This window comes from Anabrus simplex, chromosome 5 (assembly GCF_040414725.1).
Source record: "Anabrus simplex isolate iqAnaSimp1 chromosome 5, ASM4041472v1, whole genome shotgun sequence".
NCBI classification, from domain to species: Eukaryota; Metazoa; Arthropoda; class Insecta; order Orthoptera; family Tettigoniidae; genus Anabrus; species Anabrus simplex.
In genome coordinates this window covers 230,837,599-230,864,029 of record NC_090269.1, presented here as the reverse complement: position 1 = coordinate 230,864,029, position 26,431 = coordinate 230,837,599, and the positions used below count along the sequence as shown (strand labels likewise).

Sequence of the window (26,431 nt, the reverse complement as noted above, 5' to 3'; positions counted from 1 at the left end):
CCTGCCATATAGTTCTGTTTCCTTATTGGTGTTGCTGCTATGTGCCCACAATTGTATGAGTCCATGGTAGTTGAATTTTTTAAATATGTATATTTTTTTAAAATGTACAATTTAAGCTGAAAGAAATGAACTCACAAATATATATTTTTTAAGTGTACAATTTAGACTGAAAGAAATGAATGCGCATATTCTTCAATTCACGATATTACAGTCCCAGGTGCATCCTAAGTTCATGTATCTGTACTGTAAACACAAACCATTGTTTGTAGGTTAAAACTGGATGACGTTATCACTCTACACACTTATAGTGGTGTCTATCTAACAAAGCTAACATTAATTCATGTCTAGGTTATGTCTGCCTGTTTGCCCATTCTAACAAAACTTAGCACACTAAACATTTCCTCAGGATAACTACATGTTTTCAAAATAAGTTCCGATATAAAGACCAATTTTAAATATATTAATTATTAGCGAATGGTATATTGTATTGAATGAATGTCGCCATAACCTGACTTGATATTGTACGAGCTGGGCCTAGTACTAGCACCACAAAATACGAAAATAAACATATAATCACCTTTCGCCTTATTTTCTTTCGTACAATCGTATGGTTGCTGAGTTTTTGGATCGATGTACTCATACATTGGGTCTGGATCGGGACACAGAAACTGTCCCATTCTGAGTGTACTACAGTCCACTTCATATTCTCCACCAACAGGTATCACAGCAACAAGATAAAGCACGGTTACGGTAAATACCATCATATTTATACGTTCATTGTACAAGAAACGCACAATCAATCACATCACTACAATAAAATTGATAACCTACGAAACACATTGTATTTTTACAATCAGCTGTTTGTATCACAGGTTTTGGTATTGACAGAAATCAACTCCAATCAAAACAAATCCTGAACAGTTAAGCCAACCGTATGGTTTATCTGCGATGGTAAACAATTTAATTTTGTAGCTCTCATAGTTCCTATATGTGATCCAGAAGTAAAGAAGTATCATAGTGTATTCATATTTTTGAAAAATACTTTCACGTGTAATTCAGTATACCTGATTTTTGACGTTACGAATATTTCACTAATAGTTCACGTTCAGCTGTTGGTATAAGAAATCTGGGCTTTAAGGCGAAGAGTAAGAGAGGGAGAGAGAAAATGCTCGTCAGCTAAGCGAAGAAGATCGGTATTGTCAAATTGTGGCTGTGAAAATAGTCATATTGGGTGAAACTGCTCGTACGTCAGCTTAAAGTGTTAATTGCTATTGTGGGAATAAACTATCTTGCGTCAGAACTAACCGGTGAGATTAAGTTGCAGAAGGATATTTGTTATTGCTTCCGTACCTGGAAAGATTCATTAGATAATGCGATACGGCTAGGGTAAACTCTGTTGAAGTGTACGAGAAAGCCAAGCGCTGTTTGGTGTTAGAGTGCTTTACAAAATAGATTTGAAATCCGAGCAACTGAGAATTGTTACTGTGTTAAACTTACTGGGTGTATCGTGACATGGGCTATTCACTTTGATGGTAAGTATTTTTTAAAATATTATTAACCTTAAAATATGGTGATTTAATTTCACTCATTGTGGTTTCCCCCCCCCCCCCCCTTATTTAATGCAGTGATTACATTTTTGAGAACATTTTTGGAGTACGGAAGATGTTCATATATGTTTTACATGTACCGCGTAATTTATTTTGGTTGTGATAGAAGCATTTAACCTTAAAGTTCTATGTCATTGCATATCATGTTTTTGTTTATTGTGATCAATGCAAGTTTCGCACTAAGGAAAAAGTCTGTAATTTCGATAGTAGCCTTTGTTCCCGTCGTCCTAACTTTTATCCTTGGAGATAATAGGTTGAACATGTTGCGAATCTCTGTGTGAAAGCATAGTACTGGTGGACTTAACTAACCTCAAAGTCATGTAACTTTCGTTGCTTGCATGTTTCTTCACAGTGTTTTGAAGATAATCTTCTTCTTGCTTGACATGGTGTGGGGTTTATGTCCATTCTACATTCATACTCTAATTAAAAGGTACCTGTGGATCTGTATGTAGAGAAAAGAAATGGAGCAAAACAAGCAATTATAGAGACCAGAAGAAAGTTTTCCTTGACACGACATAAGCCCAAAAACCTATACAGTATAAAGTCATGAAAATTTTTAGAAAACCTTGAAAGGCTAGGTCATGTAACAGGGAGACCTTCCTGGAATGTAATGAAGAATGTTAGAAAAGGAAGGGAATCATGTTTTGTGTACGTAAATCAGGTTAACTCATTGTAGATCTTAGGGAATCACTGCACAAATAAAAGGAATGTTTGGAAAGTTTTCTCGGTGTAAAAGGAAATTATTCTGTTGAAGTTACAAACAACAGAGTTTATTAGGAGAACACTGATTGCAATGAAATTTTGATTAGTTGGTTGCTGAAGGAAGTGTTGCAGAGCAGCAGAAATAGCAAGCAAACTGAGAGTTTTATGTGACTGTTGGTATTAGGATTATGTCTTGGGACATAATGGTATTATTGTATGTGCAACCTGGCCTATTTCTAACATTTTGCGTACGTTGAGCAGTATTGAAACTGTGGCTGCCTTCAGGAGAAACTGACAGCAATTTCACTGAGCTGCCAGATTTCACAGCTTGTTGGGAGCATTATGAAAGTGAGTTTTATTCACTGTATAATTTTTTCTCTTTTAGCAGAATTTCATCCCATAGAATTTCTTTTGTAGGCCTATGTTGTTGATTTTAGATATACATTTAAGTATTTGTTAATGAGTTCAGTTGAAGCTAGGATTGTACAACAATCTTGATTTAACTAGCTTTGGCTGAATTCTTACTCCATCAGGTTGTGTAACATAGTTCTCAAACTGATAATATGTCCCATTCCTTTGTTATTGTGAAAAGCAAAGGTGTCAGTTCTTCTGTTGCATGTACTTTCTGCCAATCCATGAAACTTCTTAGAAACCTACTGCTCATTTGTCTGGAGTCAGTGAAATGATTATTAAACAGCTGACCTATTTCTATATTGTGATCCTAGTGATTTATTTCAGTATCTGCTGGGCAGCAATTGTCTTGACTGTCAAAGATCTTTAAAGGACTGTAAGTGGCATGGGTTATAGTTGTCGTCATCATCATCATTAATCCCCCTTCATGTCATAATCATCATCATTAATCGCCCTTCAATAATCAGTAGTCATCAATGATCTGCATTTAGGGCAGTTTCCCAGGTGGCAGAATCCCTATCAGTCTTTTCTTAAATAATTAAAAAAAAATTGAAGTTAATCAAATATCTCCCTTGGCAAATTATTTCAATCCCTTCCTATAAATGAATATTTACTCCAATTTGTCCTTTTGAATTTCAACTTTATCTTCATATTGTGATCTTTCCTACTTTTAAATACACCGTTCAAACTTATTCGTCTACTAATGTTATTCCACACCGTATCCACTGATAGTTCAGAACATAGCCTACCGCTTAGTTGTGCAGCTTGTCTCCCATCTGTCTTCCCAGTCCAAACTTTGCAACATTTTTGCAACGCTACTCATTTGTCGGAAATCACCCAGAACAAACTGAGCTGCTCTTCTTTGGATTTTTTCCAGTTCTTGAATCAAGTAATGCAGGCGAGTGTCCCATACATTGGAACAGTACTCTAGTTGGGATCTTATCTGAGACTTATAGGCCTATGCCATCTCTTTTACATCATTTCTTCTTCTTCCAGTAAATCTGTCCTTAGGTATCAACTGGATGTCCTCCATTTCTCTCTGTCCTGAGCATCTTCCTTCATTTGCTTTTAACTTCTTCCTTTCTTCTCATCTGTCAGCTTTACAAACTTTCTTCGTCCTCTCCCTCTTTTTCCTTCAACTTTTCCCTCCATGATTCTCTGTAGTAGACAATTTCTACGTACCGTAATATGTGACCAATCCAAGATGTTTTCCTCTTCTGTATCATCATCGTGAAGTTCCTCTCCTCTCCTGCCCTGCTCAGCACCTCCTCATTTCTCACTCTTATCAGTCCATTTTACTTTCTCCATTCTTCTCCATAACCACATTTCAAAACTTTCTAAATATTTTTGTTCTTTCTGTCTGACTGTCCGCGTTTCAGAACCATAAGACAGCACACTCCACACAAAACATTTGGCAAACCTCTTCCTAAGTTTGATTGGTATGCTTCTAGGTGTCGGCAAACCTTTCACTCTCCCAAAAGCCCATTTTACTATGGATATTCTGCATCTCTTTCCTCTGTACAACTCACTGGAAGTTACCAAGCTTCCCCAATACTGGAATGATCAAACTTGTTCTAATTCTATTCAGTCTATTGATGTATTAATTGTGTCGTCTCCTTTTCCTATTTTCATCACTTTGGTCCTTCCATGTGAAGAGATCTGTAACCTTTATTTACAATCCCGTTTGTGTGATCAACCCAATGAAGATCTTTCCTGATATTAACACCTAGGTACTTACAGTGGCCCCTGTTAGAAAACAGTAATATGTGTTCTTTGTGTTGTTTACCTCCTTGAACTTGGTTATGTACTCATTGGAAATGTTTAGCTTTGGAAGTGTGTTAAAAAAGAAAATGGTGTGATTGTTTGTAGTTTGTAAAAGCCTGGAGAATTAAACCTGGTATGAAAGTCTGTTCTGTGTTGTGAACTGTGTTTGCACATGTAGACGACATCCTGATTGTTATTATTGTAGGTGCAAGGATTTGTGACACGGGTAGTGCGTGAGTGTCTAACCCAACAATCCCCATGAGGAACTTTCACCCCATCAACGGAGTCGTTCATCTGCAGTCACTTACAATCTTGCAACTTATTTATTATTCTGTATAGTATAGCATCATTCACAAAAAGTCTTATCTCTGATTCCTGTTATTTACTCATATCATTTATATATACCTTACAAGAAAACGTAGAGGTCCAGTAATACTGCCTTGAAGAATTCCTCCTCGGTAATTACAGGGATTAGATAATGCTTTACCTACTCTAATGTTCTGTGTTCTATTTTCTAGAAATGTAGTCACCCATTCGGTCAGTCACTCTTTTGTCTAATTTCTGCTAGTAGTCTCCCATGATCTACCCTATCAAACTCGCTAGATAGGTCAATCGCGATACTGTCCATTTGACATCACAAATCTGAAATATCGCCACATCTTGCTGGAATCCCACAAGTTAAGCCTCGGTGCAGTAACCTTTCCTAAACCCGAACTTCTATCCAATCAGTTATTCATTTTGCAAACAGTCTTATTTTCACAAACTGACTGGCCTGTAATTTTCGGCTTATCACCCTTATGATATAGATGTTGATTCCCATAGGGGACCTGAAATATTTGTCCCGAATGAGTAAATTTATAATACCAATATAAATGATCCGTTGTTGGACATTATAAATTTTCCAGCTAACTCGTTCCTGGTGTCCAGCGTTTCGCCCCTATGTGCTAAGTTGGTCTCTTCAGTTGCTAAATAGCACACCCACCAATACGCTTGGCTAGTGCATACCATGGAGGCCACTGCGTAGGCTACTTGGAGCCACTGGGAGTGCCAATGCACTTTGAGAGACTATGTCTCATTATGGCGATTATGTACTCTAAGTTTCATACATGATATATAATAATCACCGCTGATGGAAAACTGGATGTTTCAAAAGCAATAGTAATGATACGCCAACGATCCCTCTAGCAAAGATAAGCACACCAACATCCTATGGAAGCAAGAATTTGGAACGCGCAGAGTGACAGGAAGCTACACTGGGAGGAAAAGGAATAGGTCCGTGGTAGGTACACATTAAAGAAAAGTGACCACCATTGGATAACAAGGATTAGCAACTATATTAGATAAGTATAAATGACTTGGCGCAGTATTTTTTTAAGAGAACAAGAGTTACAATATTCACCTTGAAGGTGGAAGTACAACAGAAAGGACAGTGAAAGAACAACTAGCCAAGATAACAATATTCAAAATTGTGCACATATTATCGCGTCTATTATATTCTTTTTTGGAAACAGGTGGAAAGTTTTCAAGAACAACATTACAACAGTATTCTAATTGGCCACATATAAAATACGTCACTGACAGAGCTCAGTAGCTGCAGTCGCTTAAGTGCGGCCAGTGTCCAGTATTCGGGAGATAGTAGGTTCGAACCCCACTGTCGGCAGCCCTGAAAATGGTTTTCCGTGGTTTCCCATTTTCACACTAGGCAAATGCTGGGGCTGTACCTTAATTAAGGCCACGGCCGCTTCCTTCCCACTCCTAGTCCTTCCCTGTCCCATCGTCACCATAAGACCTATCTGTGTCGGTGCGACGTAAAACAACTAGCAAAAAAAAAAAGTCACTTCCAGGGTGTTTTATAAAAGCCTAACAATTGAGCTAAAAACATCAAAGTGAAAGGGGGAGGGGGGGTAAAGGTTAAAAGTGATAGCTGGGGATAAGAGAGGAGAGTAAAATTTTGAATCTGACTGCGTAACTTAAAAAAATTTATCCGCCCATTACTGTCATTATTAAATGCATTGAACAATTATATCCACGATGGTCACTCTCAGTCCACATTAAAACTTTTCAAAACACAAGTTGTGAAAATACAAGTAAACTGCAGAAGGTAAGTAAGAAATTCCAATAATGAAAAAAGTGTTAAAGCACAGATCAAGACCTCAAAAACTTGAGATTATAAACAGCATGCCTGAAGGGCAAATTTAGAGTTCCAGAGAATTGTATGCAGATTTTTAGCTCACCCAGATCCCATGTAGACGATATTAGAGTTCCAATTGTACGGAAAAGATCTCGTATCGCATGGGCAAGCCGCACGAGGTCAATAGCCCCTCCACTCACACACACTGTACGAAGGTCGATGCCAGGCTGACCAAACGAGCAAGGCTGTGCATTATATATGCGAGAGGAAGCGGAGACTAGTAGGTTCCAGAAGTTTTGATGACGTAACAGATGACGGAGGTAGTACAAGGTAGATCTCAGAGAAACAGTCAGTATATAATAAGTTACAGGAACGGACGGAGAGACGGGAGATCGGTCACACAATGTTCAGTAAATAACATCAAATAATTAATATGCAGAGGCATAGATGGCAGAAGCACGTAGAAACGCAGATATGAAGATTATCGCAGGAACCCATAGAAACGTAGATGCAAAGATTATGCTAGGAGCACGTTACATCATTACCAAAAATTAATGCCTGCCTGGCCATCAGATGATATAGATGTTCATTCCCATAGGGAACCTGAAATATTTGTCCCAAAAATTGGTATTGTACATTTACTCATTCGGGACAAATATTTCAGGTTCCCTATGGGAATCATCTATATCATCTGATGGCCAGGCAGGCATTCATTTTTGGTATTGAGACGTAGTCTTTCAAAGTGCACTGGCATTGCCGGTGGCTCCAAGTAGCCTACACAGTGGCCTCCTCGGTATGCACTAGCCATATGTTGTGGTGGGTGTGCTATTTACCAACTGAAGAGCCCAACTCAGCACACTGGGTCGAAACGCTGGCAACCAGAAATGAGTTGGCTGGAAAATTTATAATGTCCAATAATGGACCAGTTATATTGGTATTTATTACCCTTTCTTTTATACACAAGGGCTACTATAGCAACTTTCCATTCATTAGGTATAGCTCCTTCATGCAAACAGTAATCAAAGAAGTAACTAACTTTAGATATGGATGGTCCGGGTAAAGGACCGCATTGGAAATGTGGTTACCTTCTTTCAAGTTATGACTTCAAATTTATTGCTTATAATATATCCTGACTTGACCACTGAAAAATCAGCAGGTGGATAATCCCAGGGCACCAAATGTCCTCTTTCTTTATTATACCTTTATTGGGGTCAAAATGCTCTATACTCAAGTCATGTTTTCTGTTTCTCTTACCAAGGGATGGAAATGAAGATACCCACCCAGCCATTACATGTTTACTGACTAATAATGGGAGTGATTTTTCAGTGATGCCAAATGATTACTGGAGAGATGGTGAAAATCAAACACTGGTGTCGAGAGTCGAACAAGCAGTGAAAATTAAATGTGTCAACAAAACTTGTGGAGAGTTCAGATCAGAATTTGTTGAAAAAGGCAAAACTATACCACAAATATCTATAGTGTTGAGTTAATTTCACATTTAAGTTACTTGCATGTTTAATTAATTAGCGTAGTTATTTCTGAGCGTATTATCTAGCTCAACCCCTTTGTTCACTTGTTACAGATGTATTTAGGGCATTCGCCCAGGTGGCAGTTTCCTTATCAGTTGTTTACCTGGTCTGACTCATTGGCTGAATAGCCACTGACCTTCGATTCAGAGGGTCCCAGGTTCGATTCCCGTCCGGGTTGGGGGATTTTAACCTTCATTGGTTAATTCCAGTGGCTCGGGGACTGGGTGTAACATCCCTGCAACTCGCACACACCACACATAACACTATCTTCCACCACAATAACATGCAATTACCTGCACATGGCAGATGCCGCCCACCCTCATCGGAGGGTCTGCCTTACAAGGGCTGCACTCGGCTAGAAATAGCCACACAAAATTATAATTATATATACCTAATATTTTCTTAAATAATTTCAAAGGATTTGGACATTAATCAAACATCTCCCTTGGTAAATTATTCCAATCCCTAACTACTCTTCCTATAATGAGTATTTGCTTCTCCTGAATTCCAACTTTATCATCATATTGTGATCTTTCCTACTTTTAAAAAACTCCGCTCAAACTTAATGTCATTCCACACCATCCCTCCACTGACAGCTCAGAACATATCACTTTACATGTTATAAACTTCATAATTATTCCATACGGAAAGTTGTTATAACTTAAAATCCAATGAAGGTATTTTATTAGTCCACCTATTCAATACTGTCATTGAAAAACTGTCACTTAGTCATTCTAAAACCACATGTTCCAAGACTAAAACTAGGTCTTCAACTTACATGAACTTGTGCAGTCCTTATAGAATGTCTCTTTTAATTGTCTCCTATTTCTCCAAATGCAATGGTAAAAACATATGTTCTAAGAAAGGAAAAGTGATATCATAAGCACAGGAACTAAGTCTTGCGTAAGACGTGGCCATGTAGCTACTGATGTCATTAGATGTGAAAGTATTTTAAACTCTCCTCGGGTAGGTGTAAAATGAGGTGAGAACTGGAACTGCTGTATAAGATCATGAAGCTAAAATGCAGAATACCATGTAGTCACATAGCACGTAGGGCTCCTTGTAGAGAACATTTGATAGCCTTCTGGACCGTTCGTTTTGTGTTCGCCGTGAAATATTTCACACACGACCTTCCGTTACAGCAATATTCAGAATTCTGTGATATTCATGTGCTCCTGGCTTGAGAGGTTAAGAAGGCAACTACTGTGTGGCGGTCCTCTTCCCAGCCTTCAAGGAGAGAGGCCATAGAATTGTGTAGGCTGAGGATAGGTCATAGACGATCTATGGACTCATCTCCTAAATAGGGAAGACCCCCCCCCCCCAGTGTGTTCTTGTGGTGCCGACTTCACCATGGCCCACATCCTCACAGAGTGCGTCGATCTCTATGGCCTAAGGTGGAGCCTTGGCCTGCAGGAAACACTCGAACGTCTACTAGCTGATGACGCGACTACTGTTGATCTCGTCATCCGCTTTATGTGCGACAGTGGATTAATCAAGGGTATGTAAATTACAAGTGTACTGTTAGTCAGGGAACACACTTTCCCTTTTGATTCGTTAGTAATTTTTTGGCCTAATTCAATAATTTTTTGTTTTATTTTGTACTGCGTTTCCAAATTCCTTCATTGAATAAATAATCTTCTTTTATTTTAAATTTCTTTTTCACTAATTTGTTCATAGAGGATGATTACCTATTTGTACTTCCTCTTATAACACAAATCACCACCACCACTCTCTCGCTGGCAACTCTATTTGAATTGAGTCCACTCACTCACTCACTGAACTACCCCAACTCCAGCTCCTCACTATCTAGTTACTCCTGTATTATATACCCATGGCCGGCCCTTCGAAATGCATTGGCCTCTTGGAGCTCATGAAAGCCTCCAGATATTGAGGGCTCTTGGCCTGGGGACCTAGTCGTTTCTGTACTCCTCAAGGCATCAGCGACATAGCGGCCAATGACGGCACTTGTAGTAATGTCCAACGAATGGGCGCCGGTCCTCTCCACCAAGGCTCTGCCTGGTGATAGTCGAACGGCTTACATGCGCTAGCCCCACCCCACTGGAAGTTGAAATGTTGGACGAAGAGGCTGTCCACGTTCCGGGATATACATGGTCGGTAGATGAGGTTAATCATACAATATGAACTTCATCATGATCCATATTGACAAACATACCATACCATACCATTTAATACTTCAAAACACTTATACAGTGGAACCGCTTTCGACCACATTACGGGTCATTTTCAGCCATGGACTAAAATTGACAATATATAGTGTAAATACAATCAAATTAACACTTCAGAAATATTATGTACATATTACAAATTATTTTACCAAAGAGAAATCTCTCAGAGACCCTTTATTTTAGTTTCTTATTGACGTGATAAAAGATGAAAATTGTACATTTTATCTAAAACACTTTCAGTGACAGAATTAGGTAGAAATTGAAGAGGGAGCACTGGAACATCTGAACAAGAAGTTGGGCTGTAAAATGACTAATCCATGTAGAAAAGAAAAAGTGCTGGGATGACTTTTCTACCAGGATAGAGGAAGATTGTCAAGGAAGAAGGAAGTTGTCATCCCAGTGTTCAAAAATGGTAACAGACAGAATTGTAAAATCTTCTGGGGCATGAACACTTTTGTCACACACCTTGAAGCTGTTGGGAAAGATCTTCTAAGTGAGACTTAGGAAGATAGTGGAATCGTTGCCTGAGGAAGAACAACACGATTCAGGAAAGATTATGGATTTAATTTTTGCTGTAAGAATGCTTACAGGAAAGTACTGGCAACATAAAAAGAACCTTGTGATTACATTTTCAGACATAGAAAAGGACTACATTAGGGTCTCTCAGAACAAGATCTGGGAATGACTGAAAGACCTCAAGTGCCAAAGTACCATGATTGACAAAGTAAAGATTAAACCAGAATTGCTACAACTGTGTTCAGATAGGCAGCGGACTATCAAAATGGTCTGAGACAGAGAGGTGTCCAGCAAGGAAGTGCTCTCTGGCCACTGTTGTTCATAAGTCATTGACAAGATCTTAAAATCTATAGAGTTCTTATTGTTGTTAGTGTCATCAGGCCATAGACTGGTTTGATGCAGTTCTCCACGCTACCCTATCTTATGTTAACTTTTTCATTTCTACATAACTGCTGCATCGTACATCTACTCTAATCTGTTTGTCATATTCATACCTTGGTCTACCCCTATTGTTCTTACTGCCTACACTTCCCTCAAAAACCAATTGCACAAGTCCTGGGTGTCTTAAGATGTGTCCTATCATTCTATCTCTTCTTCTGGTCAAATTAGCCAAATCGATGTCGTCTCACCAAATCAATTCAGTATCTCTTCATTAGTGATTCGATCTATCCATCTCACCTTCAGCATTCTTCTCTAACACCACATTTCAAAAGCTTCCCAATTTTTTTTTTTTTTTTTTTCTGAGCTAGTTATCATCTATGTTTCACTCCCATATAATGCCATGCTCCAGACGAAAGTCTTCAAAAACATTAATTCCTATATCAATGTTCGAATTGAGCAAATTTCTTTTCCTAAGAAAAGCTAGTCTGCATTTTATGTCCTCCATAGTTCTGCCATCGTTGGTTATTTTACTACCCAAGTAACAATATTCATCTACTTCCTTTAAGACTTCATTTCCTATTCTAATATTTCCTGCATCACCTGACTTCGTTCAATTGCACTCCATTACTTTTGTTTTGGACTTATTTATTTTCATCTTGTACTCCATTTCCAAGACTGACTGAGATAATGGATTAAATGCCCTGAGATTTGCTGATAGTGTGCTGTTACAGGGAGAAACAGAATCTGAGATACAGAAGAAACTGACTGATTAGAACAAGATGTTCAAATAGCAAAAATAGCCTTGTACCACACCTACTTCATATAGTTTATTACATAAGGTTTGGAGGCATGTGCTCTACTAAACTATGATTACAACAGAATTCAGGAAACAGAAAGGAGATTCATTGGAACTACAAATGAAACCACTAAAAAGGTTAAAATAAGGATTGAAGTAAGTGTTGCGAAGGTGGCCGGTTTTGAGATCCCTATTATCATTGTAATAAAGAAACAGACTTCAATGGTTTGTGCAGATTATAAGAATGACCAGTGAAAGACCTGTGAAAATATCTTGACCATACTGTCCAAGGAAAACGACAAAGGGGAAGGCTAAGGAAACTATGAATAGGGACAGTAACATCAGATGTAGAGAAGAGAGGTGTCCGAAGACAGGTGGAGATGGTGAGTACTTGTACACCACACCCAGGAAACAAATTGGAAAATGATGATGATGATGATTTTCAGTAGTTGGTATGTTAACTGGTGAAAAATGAAATGGTGTGTGTCTTTTAGTGCCGGGAATGTCAGAGGACAAGTTCGGCTCTCCAGATGCAGGTCTTTCGATTTGACACCTATAGGCGACCTGCCCGCAGTGATGAGGACGAAATGATGATGAAGACGACACATATACCCAGCTGCCGTGGCAGCAAAATTAACCAATTATGGTTAAAATTCCCGACCCTGCTGGGAATCGAACCCGGGACCCCTGTGACCAAAGGCCAACACGCTAACCATTTAGTCATGGAGCCGGACATGTTAACTGATGAGACAAGCATAACTGAACCTAGACTAGATTTCGCTGAGCTGAGTGGCTTAGACAGTTGAGGCACTGGCCTTCTGATCCCAAGTTAACAGGTTCAATCCTGGCTCAGTTCAGTGGTATTTGAAGATGCTCAAATACATGAGCCTTGTGTCAGTAGATTTACTGGCACGTAAAATAACTCCTGTGGAACTAAATTCTCGCACCTTGGCGTCTATAAAAGTCATTAAAGTAGTTAGTGAGACGTAAAGGCCATATTATTATTAGGTTAGATTTCAGTTCTGTGAATTGTACCTCACAGCTTTCTGTCACTTTTATTTTTGAGGAAAATCTGGCTATTGAAAGTAAAGCTGTGAAAGTAAATACTGTATAATTACAGCAGTAAGTCAGTGAACTCATAATTATTTTATTACTATGTTGCTAAACCTTGACCCATTTCTCTTGTGATGGTGAAACTCTCTTCATGTAACTTGTTCTCACCTATTGTTGTTGCTGCATAACCTCGTTCTGCTTTGCAGATTGTGGGCTTGCAAGAAATTGTACCACCTTATGTCCAATAGGCATAAAGCAAGTATTTTTCTGAGATCTGGTTTGAGAAAAAATATATTCATCTAGTGCTCCATTAATTGGAACTGCAGTTGTGATATTTTATTCAAGCAATTTACCAAAGTATGAAGCCAGTGCTTTGTCATATATTTAGTACAGGCTACTGGCTATATACTAAATCTTTTAACTTAAAATTTTCTGCTTGGCCCAAGAACAAAACTTCAAAACTTCCATGTACCTGATAAGCTGCCTAAATAACCAACACACCGAGCTCGATAGCTGCAGTCGCTTAATTGCAGCCAGTGTCCAGTATTCGGGAGATAGTAGGTTCGAACCCCACTATCGGCAGCCCTGAAAATGGTTTTCCGTGGTTTCCCATTTTCACACCAGGCAAATGCTGGGGCTGTACCTTAATTAAGGCCACGGCCGATTCCTTCCCACTCCTAGCCCTATCCTGTCCCAGCGTCGCCATAAGACCTATCTGAGTCGGTGCGACGTAAAGCAACTAGCAAAAATAACCAACATTATTCAGTCTGATGGTGTATTGTTTATGTTCCACAGTTACCATGGACCTAGTTTATTTCTTTCAAGGGTATAATTTATTCATATCAATATTTTTACATTACCAGAATGTTGTTTCTGTCCTTGAAAATCTCTACATATGACAACAGTTATGTTTTCAGGTAAAATCAGAAAGTTCAATAACCAAGTCTTATGGATAACTTTCTAGCTAGTGACTTCATTTAGTTTAATTGCTTCCCTATTTATGGGTTGCCATTATAATGGAGTACCATTCAAGTCTTTGTGCCCGTAGTACTGTACATAAACTTAACTGAATATTTCATATTCCTGACTGCCTTGTACTGTACTCTAAATAACCTTTCTGCTTATTACGTTCTGTACAGTACACATAATACATATCGAAGATGTTGAGTACAGTTAAAAAATGGCCAACCAGACACCAGTGGTGGCTTAGGACATGTGTTCTGTTGGGAAGGATCTGACTGACAGGTCTGGTACTGCTGCCAGCACAACTTTAGAGTGAACGCTTATTGCCTGTTGTGAACCATTTCAATGGATATTTAATTTTCATGACCATATTGTACTCATAATAAATTTTGAAGTTATAAGGATATGTTCAGTACATACAGAAAATATTGAAGAGATCAGGAACTGATGAAAGATCAAAAATCACAGTAGGTGGATATCCATAATCAGAATGACCCCCTACCCCCATCCCAACTCAGTTTAGTATGAGATTAGGATGAAAGGTGGATCCTGGACGGAAAATTGTGTGTGAAGTGGACAGTAGTTGGAGGTTAGTGAATCTCTTGAACATTTTACAAAACCAAAGTTGATGCCACAACATTTTCTTGTTACTGCAGTATGGTTGGCAGTTCTAGCTCTACAAGTTCTTTCCTCCTGAAGTGTAAAAAAAAAAAAAATTCACCTCCGTACAGGCCATGAAGGCCCATGGAGGGGTGGAAGGTAAAGGCTTCTACTATCCGTAACCTCAGCACTTGATGGGGTAGAGTGGTTAGCTCTGCGCCCAGCCGCCTTTGCCCCCAGGAATTAACCTGGTACTCATTTTTGGTATAGGCTGAGTAAACCTCAGGGCCATGTGCACCTCCTGCAGTGTATTGCACTGAAATTTTAAAAATAAACAGGGAGTTGTGTAAAAAAAAAAAAAAATATATATATATATATATATATCTTTTTAGTCTGCTTTGAAACTAGCAGACAAACCCTTTATGGCAAAAATTACAAAACAGAAGCAGAGTTACCTGGAGAGTAGCCCACCTGTATGGTCCTACACTGTGGTTAGTTGGTTTCAGATCACATTGGTGAGGAAAAGAAATTCACCATCAGGGTGGTGGTATACGCTTTCTAATCACTAGATTGTGTGCTACCATAAGCTGCTCACAAGGCAGACTAAAGGATCTCTAAACATCATAGAGGTGGAGGGGTAAATATCCCGGAGAAGATCCAGTGGTGGAATCTTAACACGTTGAAGACGATGTCGCCCCTCATGGGGTGACACGGTAGTGTGTCCAGGCTTCTCAGCTTTAGGCTGTTGCACGAAACTAGCGCTACCATTCGCTGTTGTATCGCATTGCTTGTTCATGTAAGGTGTTGATAGAGTGCAGCGTGGTGTCCATGCCTTTCTCAGCATGCTGAGCATTGCACAACAGACAGTGGAATTTCTCTGACATTTACGCAACCATAAGAATTCAGTTATTAATGGCAAGGAAAATAATTTTGATTGGAGTCTATTATTGCTCGTACAAGTGCGAAACATACCCAGAAAATATCCAAGGTGTCCAGTTAACTGACTGATGGGTTGAAGTGCTGGTAAGATTCATTAAGCTGAGCATGTTACCATATAAATATAATTAGTTACGTAGGAATTAAATGTGTGTAACATACCCGGTAGTTCATAACAATCATATGGGTGTCTGCAGAGTTTCAATCTGTTTATATTACATATCATGTACACTAACAGTTGAACATGTGTTTTATAAGGTTATAATTGATAATTGCAACCAAGTTTGATTTCGTGGTGAATTAATGAAAGATCACTTAGATCTATAGACACGTACGTGTTTGAGAGATTTTGTTAAGATACTGACAAACCAATTTCAGAATTAACGTCATTAAATCATTACTAAATATAAAATATTTCCTATGTATTTTCCACATATTACTTTCAAAACAAGGAACACTATATCTTAATTTGAACGAAACACAGTTCGCACATAAACACATTCATCGGTCAGTAAGCAGAATGCACAGTCCTGAAACATCACAATAATGAACACACAGTTTTAAATCATTTATTTACACAACAAATTCCGAATTAAGTCACATCAGATCTCATTTAGAATCAGATGTTCGGAGACACTCATAACTATTTATCTACACCAGCGCCGCGTAGTGGAGGAACATATCAGCCAGCAGAAGTCGTCACACTATGCATTTCCAGAGGTGCCAACTATTACGGATTGTCCGTAATAATTACGGATTTCACCTCACGATTACGGAATTACGGTCAAAGGGGAAATTATTACGGAAAAGCAGACATCACGAAAAAATAATTTTGAACGGTAAAAATAAAAGGAAAAATGTTCAATACTTTCGAGTCTTTCTCCCAAATCGTCCTCGTTTCAATGCTTGTGAGTTGGCAACGATACTTATTCGATCGTGACTTCCTTTGCTACCCACAAGCGCTGTAAAATTCATTGTGAATGAAGGAGCTCAGGCGCTGCCCTTCTGCACTATAAATCCTTCAGTAATGTCGTATTTGCTGTGTTAAGTGTACCTAGAAAGAAGTAAGGCCTACATTAAGCACATTAGCACTGGAATCGCTTATGGTTCAGAGGACGAAAATGCCATCACAGTGGAAAGGATGCTTCAAGAAAAACTACAATGAAAAGCAGCTGCTGCGTGAGAAACAAGCTACAATTAATGTTTTATCACAGAACTGACAGGTTGTGTGCAAATGTTATTGTGTAATATGGTATACTTTCGAATAGATTGCTAGAAGGAAGGGCAAAGGGGGTGTCATTATCGACAAGGAAGGAGCATGCTTTGGACTTGACTCGAAATTCTTCTCGGGGGCGGAGGGCGATTACTGATAATCCACTTCAAAGGTTGGCACCTCTGCATTTCTATTCGTCCTGGTTTCACCTTAAGAATAAATCAGGTGCCTGATTGGAATTGACTTATGAAATACTGTTGACTTATAATTCAGTTTTGTAAAATGGATGGATTAAAATATAAGATATAGTATATTATTGGTTTAACAATAATTGACGCAATAGCTGAGTCAAAAAACAAAACAATTATTTGAGAAATTATGACATAAGATGGTTGATTCGTAATATTAAAAGTTGTTACAGTATGGTTAAGGAGCCACCCGGTTTCTTTCTTACTAGAACATCCAAGAAGGGAAGGCTTCCATCCGACTCCATCTCCGTAGTGAATTTAATTGAAGGGTGTTGTTGATTCAAGTGGTTTAAAAATACATTTATTCCTTTCAGAGCAGCATTAAATTTTGGTACATGTGTCGTCCTGAATGAAAGACATCTTCAGTTATCAAAGGTCAAAAAACAAAAAAACAAAAGAGAACAAGGATATATACAGTGAGTGGCCAAAAGTCAAGGGAAGGGGTGTCTCGTTAGAAAATATGCCATGTATGATCCCTTAGCATTGCAGCTAGCTACAGTGTAGTTGAGCAGTCGATCTCAGACACCATTGTCGTGAAGATGGCAACACATCGTGAGTTAACCAACTTTGAACGTAGGATGATCATCGGCGCGTGGGTCAGAGCATTGTGTAGATTACAGGCGAATTCGGCTTTTCGAGGGTGGATCTTCAATATCGCTGAGAAAATGTTATCACCCGCATAAACTGCCGTAAGGAAGACCACAGGTGTTTAACGAACAGCCATCACGTCGCCTCCGCAAAACCACACTGGGTGCTCGACAGGCTTATGTGAGTTACCGCCCAGTTGTATGTTGGGCGTCGGGAACCCATTTCTCCCAGGAGTGTAAGGAGGCAACTGCATTGCATAGGCTTCGCCAGCTGAGGACCAACTCGTGTCCCTTTGCTGACATCTCAACACAGAGCTCAACAACGTGCATGGGCCTTCAAACATCAGCAATGGACCCTGAATCAGTGGCAGCGTGTGGTATGGATCCCGGTTCCAGTTGCATCCAGCTGATGGGCGCGTGAGAGTGTGGTGTATGCCCCTATGAAGCTATGTATCCTGTGTGTCAACAAAGTTGTGTCCAGGCAGGAGGTGGCTCAATTCTGGTCTGGGCGGCATTCTCATGGTCGCAGTTAGGCCCCGTTGTCCGGTTGCAGGGAGTGCTGACAGGCGCACGTCATTTGGACATTCTTTCAGCCCATCTGCACCCCTTTCTGGTCCTGGAATACCCTGATGGAGATGCTATGTTTCACAGGACAATGCACCATTTCACCGCTCTGTGGTGGCACTCAGGTGGTTGGAGGAGGAGTCCAGTGAAGTTACAACAATGGATTGGCCCTCCAGATCCCCCAATCTTAATCCAGTTGAGCATATATGGGATGTTATCGATGCTGGTGTACACTACATGAACCCCGCACCAACTACACAGGACCAATTGTGAGTAGCAGTGCATGCATAGGTCCAGTTTCCTTCAAAATGATTCCAATACCTTGTAGAGCCGATACCTCGCCGTACTGCTGCCGTTTTGAGGGCTCACAGAGGAGCAACTTATTAAGATCACATTCAGATATCAGACAACATATTGTAAATCTATGCAACTCCCACCTTCCTAAACATTCACACAACCACCCAAAGAACTACTGGTGGACACCTCAACTTACAGCACTCCAAAATCGCTTTTTAGCAGCTCGGAGAAGATACAAAAGATGCACATGTGACACTCTCAAACTCGCATATGAAGCCTCGAATAAACGTATCAGAGAACTGTATAGAAAGACAATTATGCAAACTAAATTAAATAGTTGGAAACATTTCTGCTGCTCGGAATCAATCAGAAATTCCTGGGGGGAAATTTATAAAGTATGTCGAAAAACAGGTAACCTCAAGATTTCAACCATTTCACCACTCTGTGGTGGCACGCAGATGGTTGGAGGAGTCCAGTGAAGTTACAGCCATAAATTGGTCCTCCAGATCCCCCAATCTTAATCCAGTTGAGCATATATGGGATTTTGTCGATGCTGGTGTACACTACATGAACTACATTGGATTCACACCGCCATTAGAAACTGCAAATACTCTAGTACAGACACTTTTTCCTAGAGACAACGCTGATAATGAAAGGCAGGCTGCACTTTGAAAGGAAACCATGAATGTTAATCATGTGATCTCGTAGTTAGATGATAAGAGAGCCCCAGGAATTGATGCCACATCTGCAAATATTGTTAAACATATTCGTAGTGCCTGTCCTTGTTTTTTCCTAAAACTGTTCAATAAATGTTTAGAACTTTGTGTTTTTCCAGACTATTGGAAGGATGAAAGGATGAAATGATCCCTAAACACGGAAAGCAAATGTACAGCCAATTGTTTACGCCCAATAAGGCTACTCCCTGTGTTAGGAAAAGTCTTAGAGAAACTTATAATTAATAGAGTGATGTTTAACTTTGCGATAAAGAACAGTTTACGTGAAAACCAATTTGGGTTTATGCCATCAAAATCTACGGAAGATGCAGTACGTAAGGTGACACAATGGATGAAATCTATCTACGATTGCAAAGAACTCGGACTACTAGTATCATTAGATATCTTTGGAGCATTGAACTTTGCATGGTGGCCTCAAGTGTTGTATCAGCTGAAAGTGAAGGGTTGTCCAAGAAACATTTATAGGCTAATGCAAAAGTACTTCACAAATAGAAAAGTGCACCTGACCATTTGTGGCACAACTGTGACAAGAAACTTAGATCGAGGATGCCCACAAGGCTCTGCTTGTAGCCCAGGTCTCTGGAACATACTCTATGATGATATTATTCTTCAACAGAAGCTTTCCGATAATTGTACGCTAATTGCTTATGCAGATGATGCATTACTACTAGTTAGGGGTAGAACAACAAATACATTAACAACTGCAGCAAATGAAGCACTCAACATACTTTTAAGGTGGGGACAGAACAACAAATTGAAATTCAACGCATCTAAGTCTGTTGCTGTGCTAGTCATCAAGAATAGGAAATGTGAGACACTGGTGGTTAAACTAGATGGTCAAAAATTAGATATTACAGACAGTATGACATATCTAGGAATAATTTTAGACAGCAAACTTTTATTTAGATCGCAGTTTCAACATTTGGAAACCAAAGCAGTTAAATTGTATAGGAGCCTGACAATGGTAGCACAACCCGCCTGTGGACTAAACTCGGAAATTTTGAAGATTATATATCGTGGAACTGTTGAACCAATGGTGCTTTATTGTGTCACTGCTTTCGAACATGTCCTGCATTAAAAATGGTCGCAAGAGAAATTGTCTCAAATTCCGTGAGGTTTCATATTATGCATCAAACGCGCTTACCGTACAATATCGACTGATGCTGCCCTTATTATTTCCGGTATAGAACCTCTGCATATCACAGGACTCAGCATGTCAACTGTAAGAAGAACAGAGAATACATCCGTGGGATTTGGAAGGAGTAGAACTTGAACTCCTTGTACATCATACTGCCACCGGACATTCAGCAGATTATATGAGCACTGTATTTGACCACCCATGTACCACAGATCACAGCCATTCAATATACACAGATGGTTCTCACATTTCCAGCAGCGGAACACTAGTGGGATGCGCCTTCGTGGTATATGAGGGTGAAGACGAAGTTAATTCTGAGAAAATAAAACTAAAGGAATACTGTTTTATGTTTCAAGCCGAGCTGCTTGCAATATTGAAAGCAGTCGAGTGGTGCATAAACAAAAATAAGTGTGCGACTATACTCGGTGACTCACAAGCAGCGCTGAACTCCATAAAAGATAAATATAACTTTCACAGTTTGGCAGTACTTGTGGGAGAGAATATATCAAGGTACAATAACCATATATGTTTCGGTTGGGTGCGAGGTCATTCCGCCATAAAAGGGAACAAAAGAGCTGACCAATTGGCCAAAGAAGCTTGTAATTCTAACTTGTCAGAGAGTTATACTAAATGCCCAATTTCTTTTGTCCTCTCAATGGTTGAATGAATGCTGTCCACTTCCATGTGTGTGTGGCCTTTCAGAAGAAATTTATGGTTGATCTCCTCAAGTTGTGGGAACTGTGTCAGAAGCCAGTTGCACACGAGAGAAATTTTAATGTTTTTGTTCTGACCGGCACAATTATCGAACCACACTGTTAACACCTGAGTTTGATCCGACAAATGACACTGAATCTACTTCAGTAAACAAGACATTATTTCATTACCTCCTCTCCCTGCAATTGTTTCGTCCCACAACATACAGTAACCATCATTTGAAGCGGCGTCATGGATTGTCAAATTCAGTGTCCAAAGCTTGCGCAGATAAAATGATTGACAGTTTGATAGTGTGTAGGTCCATTCTGATTGTTCTCTTCCTTGCATCTGCTCTTGATACCTTCTTATCTTTCTTCTTAAAGTCGTACCTGCCATCAGCTTCCATATGGGGATTTTCCTATTGTTTTACAGTTTTCTGCTTCTTCTCATTTTCAGCATCTTTCAATTGTTTATGGAACCAATCACAATCGTTGCAAGCATCTTTTTTAGGGAACTGGAAAGAGAGATTGAAATCTTTGTTGAACATCTTTCTATATAACCATTCTTAGGCTACATTTTCTTCAGGAATGCTATTTTCCTTGCATTCTGTGATATATGCTCTGTACATAATTGAAATATTTAGATGAGGCCCAAGATACATACCTCCTCTGTCTTTTGTCTGGAATAATGGCTCTCATATTGTGGGTATTTCGAAACAAGAGATTTTACATTTTGTATCACTGTCTCTGGTATTTTATTGGTCGGCATAGATTTTCCTCTTCGATCACATGTAACTATCCCACTCATATTTTTGTACATAGAAACCCTGACAAACTTGTCAGTGACACACAGCATATTCAAAAACATCATTTTATACACAGGAATTGTTTCATGTTTTTTTTCCAGTGTGTAGAGTTTTATCATCTTTCTTCTCTCTGTAGAACTACTCATTTCTTTAAGAGTTCTGTGTCTATTTTTTGGAACTTCCTTCACCAAAGTTCCTATTATCTGACGTTTCTGGTCCCTAGAACTAGACTCCTTTCAAAATGTGTCTAATATTTTTTTCCGTTCCTCTTCAGTTAATATCTCGGCACATTTCATCCTACAGTTACTTGGAGGCTTAAGTGTGCGTGCTGGTACTTCCTTCCCACCCTTCACTGATTTAGCTTCTTTTAGCACTATTTATTTTCCAACTTGAGGGATCTTGGATCCTTTTTCTCCCGTGATGTACTACTCCTTCTTTTACTTTTCCGTTAGTTGCAGGTAACTGACATGCCTCTGTTGAGTTATTTTGACATTCTGAAATTTAAAAAACTTTGATTATAGTATTAATACTAATAATGTTAATAATAATTATAATTGGCATAATGTTGTGGGTACAAAAAATCAAATTGACCCTCTAGAGGAAGCCCACTAATTTCACTGCCTTCAGGTTGGTAATTTGGGTCCAAGTCAGAGAAGTCTGATGCAATGTCATCCTGCAAATCTTCCATATGATCTTCATCTAAAGGTTTCTCATGTGAACGCTTGCCGTCCAGTGTTTCTTCACCTGAGAATTTTTTTTTTTTTTTACATTAGCAATATAGGCTACAATATTTGTAGTAGAAGTATAGGAGCTAAGTTTATGTTGGTAAATAGCACTAAAATAGTAATAATAACGATGATTAAGATATTACTAAGAATACACCATACTTTAATGGGATCTAATTTTAATCAGTTGAAGTTGGTATTACTTCATTCTATACATCGAAATTGGTGATTAGGGCGTAACTCCACAAAACATAGTCAGTAACAAAATGTGGGCTAATACGGAACTCTTGAGTAAGAAACATAAATATATTTACCTCTCACTTCACGTGCTTGCTTCAGAGCAAGTTGCAGTATCACCTTTCCTCTTGAAAAACTATTCATTTTGCATACGTTAAAACACCAAAATCTCACAAAACTTTTAATTTCTTGTGGCTTACAATATTTCACTGTTGTTGTTTTCATGCTAATTTGCATGCGATAATGCAGGTCTTTTATATTCCTGTAACACAGGAAACAATAACATTCGCAATAATAAGCACACTTTATTATCGTACTCCAATAATGTAGGCATAAGACTTTCTTTCTGCAGAGAAATTACGTAGAAGGAAAAAGGCGGATGTCCCACATGCGACCTTCCAACACTAATAAGTTTTCTGCAAAAGGCAGATGTCCCAGATGTGCCCTTTCTGTCCTAAAAGCACTCTAGACTACCGCCTTTATGCTGCACTCTAAATTCACAGGGAATGGCAACAGGACAACCACCCTTATTCCATAGATGCAGTCGATTATACCGAACACAAAAATGGCCGTAACTCAAAAGCACAAAAAAAAAATAAAAAAAGAAAGAAAAAAAAAGGACATATGCCCTTTTGCCTCTCAGGTACAGAAATAATCTCACACACACACATCTTGAACTATGGAGTTTAGTCAAAAACCACCATTATAAAAACATACAACTTCCATAACACACATTTTCCACGTAGGAGAATACGTTGTGGTGTTGAGATTCTGTCTTTAATGGATCTGTATTAATAATCTGCCACCTGGCTAATAGCCCTAAATCTAGATCAATGTTAATTGAGTGATTTGATTGATTGAAGTTATTCATATGAGATGCCATGAAGTTTAGCAGTTAACAGTTTCTTTTGTTCCAGTTGCTGCTGTTTATCCTTGATGAAGTTCCAGCCTAGTGAGGCTATTGTGCCAGCTATGCCTCTAAATGCAGACATATCAACTGCTCTCCAGCTACTGGAGCACATCCAGCACACCATCGATGCAAGTGATGATGCCAAGCTCCAAGCACAGACTAGTGAGGACCTCAACTTGCTCATCTCAGTCCTGGAGAATCCGATCCTTCGCAGCATCGTTACCATACAGGTCTGTAAATATACTTTTGTTGATAATGACCATGGGGTCTACTGCTGTTTATGGCTGCAGTTTGTCTTATATTCTCAGTTGTTTTATAAATCTTGTCAGTTATTCCACCAACTGATAACTTTCATAGATCCATACATTTTAATGGAATTAATATTAGTAATATAGTGTTTGATGCAATACTAAGCCCGTCTGGTGGCCATGATCATTAAGGCGCCGAAGTCTAAATGGTCTGACACCAAGGTTAGCCGGTTCGAGTTCCGTTAGTCGAAAAAAAATTCACCATCAGAATGTTGGCCGGCAGGGTAGGGGAGGTGGTGGTATACAATTTCTAATCACTAGATTGCGTGCCAAAAGCCTGGATTAAATTCCAAACCTCTCTGCAGTGCTCATATGGAGTGAGGGCATATGACTCTGTTGATGGTGATTCGTCCGTCAGATGGAGGCGTTAAGCCTTGAGCAGACCCCTTGGTGCTATTCGACAGGAGTAGGCTATGTGCCGGCACCGGGTTTCGCCCTCTCCCGACTATCATATATTACGTCATTCATTTCATCTCATTAACTCCTCTGATGAGTTTGACGTCAGGAAGGGCATCCGGTCATAAAAACCAGCAACGACAGATTCATCTCACCTCATACCCGACCCTGTAGGGAAATGGGACAAGGGTTGAACAAACAGTGCTTGATACAATACTGTTTTTTAATAGTTTTTTTTCCAATTTTGATAAGCAATCCCAAGTATTATATATAATGTTTACATGCCAGCCCTGCCGTAGCCCTTTTCGGTACTTCTTGGAAGGGACTAGTGAGTCAGCCAACCTGGGAGCTCCCAGCCGGCCTGGAGGGCATGGCTGGCATTTCCGTATATTGTTCTAGTCAGCTGGCTTACCTGCGAGTTTCTTGGAACTTCAAGGAGAATGTTCCGCATCTAGCCACCTCGCAAATATTCTGGTTCACATCACCCGAGCTACAAAAATTTAGGCGAGCTGCGGACGGTCGGTCAGAATTGGGCTCCGTCCTGGAGTCATAGTCCCTGTTGGTACTGGACTCGGGGTCAGTGTTGGATTCCATATTGGAACTAGTGTGAGGCTCAGTATGTTGGAGTTTGGTGGCTGGACTAAGGGCCACCGAGGTGTTGGTTGTCGCTGGTGTCCCACTGAGATCTGAACGAGGAGCTGCGGTTGTTGGTATCGGAGTGTCCAGAGAGTGGCTGGACTGGGGACGGTTTGTGGAATGGAAGACTGTAAACTACTTGAGAGTAATGTGTGTTTGTATAGTTCGGTGAGCTGAGGATTGCCATGAATCGGCTATCTTGAGTGTGAGGGTAATTAGACCTGTGTTAATATTCGCTGTTGTATTGTCCTGCTGTTGCATGCTGTTAAGCTGTTGCTGTTTAGTGTTCACTGGATGTCACTGTGTGAATTACTGGACTGTCTCTGGAGTTGGACCAAGGAATAGTCTTTGTGTGTTGTGTAGTCCATACCCCTGTGTTCAAATCCAGCAGTATGAGCTGACTGGACTTGGGGAAGTGAAATTAAGGATTAGACATCCCCAGGTAATACACTGACTGACAGAGCAAATGCAACACCAAGAAGGAGTGGTCAGAACTTTATGCCAATTGCAGGGTAGACTGACGTCACTGAGGTATGCTCATGATGTGAAATGCACCGCTGTGCTGCGCACGTAGCGAACGATAAATGGGACACGGCGTTGGCGAATGGCCCACTTCGTACCGTGATTTCTCAGCCGACAGTCATTGTAGGTGTTGTCGTGTGCCACAGGACACGTGTATAGCTAAGAATGCCAGGCCGCCGTCAACGGAGGCATTTCCAGCAGACAGACGACTTTACAAGGGGTATGGTGATCGGGCTGAGAAGGGCAGGTTGGTCGCTTCGTCAAATCGCAGCCGATACCCATAGGGATGTGTCCACGGTGCAGCGCCTGTGGCGAAGATGGTTGGCGCAGGGACATGTGGCACGTGCGAGGGGTCCAGGCGCAGCCCGAGTGACGTCAGCACGCGAGGATCGGCGCATCCGCCGCCAAGCGGTGGCAGCCCCGCACGCCACGTCAACCGCCATTCTTCAGCATGTGCAAGACACCCTGGCTGTTCCAATATCGACCAGAACAATTTCCCGTCGATTGGCTGAAGGAGGCCTGCACTCCCGGCGTCCGCTCAGAAGACTACCATTGACTCTACAGCATAGACGTGCACGCCTGGCATGGTGCCGGGCTAGAGCGACTTGGATGAGGGAATGGCGGAACGTCGTGTTCTCCGATGAGTCACGCTTCTGTTCTGTCAGTGATAGTCACCGCAGACGAGTGTGGCGTCGGCGTGGAGAAAGGTCAAATCCGGCAGTAACTGTGGAGCGCCCTACCGCTATACAACGCGGCATCATGGTTTGGGGCGCTATTGCGTATGATTCCACGTCACCTCTAGTGCGTATTCAAGGCACGTTAAATGCCCACCGCTACGTGCAG

At 40.1% G+C, this 26,431-nt stretch overlaps 2 protein-coding genes across 3 annotated transcripts in view; one reads left to right on the top strand and one right to left on the bottom strand.

Annotated features, from left to right (window-relative positions):
• The window catches only part of bisc (biscotti), a 44,666-nt gene extending 43,785 nt beyond the window's left edge, over positions 1-881 (bottom strand). Inside the window, exon 1 of the mRNA XM_067148461.2 lies at positions 578-881. Coding sequence (XP_067004562.1) covers positions 578-764 — 187 coding nt within the window. The 5' untranslated portion in view covers positions 765-881. The remainder of the gene's footprint in view (positions 1-577) is intronic.
• Positions 882-1,185: 304 nt separating this feature from the next.
• LOC136874461 (patj homolog) overlaps positions 1,186-26,431 on the top strand; it is a 225,551-nt gene continuing 200,305 nt past the window's right edge. For both annotated transcript variants that reach the window (XM_068227912.1, XM_068227911.1), the window contains exons 1-2: positions 1,186-1,532; positions 23,734-23,956. In XM_068227912.1, coding sequence (XP_068084013.1) covers positions 23,753-23,956 — 204 coding nt within the window. In that variant the 5' untranslated portion in view covers positions 1,186-1,532; positions 23,734-23,752. The remainder of the gene's footprint in view (positions 1,533-23,733; positions 23,957-26,431) is intronic.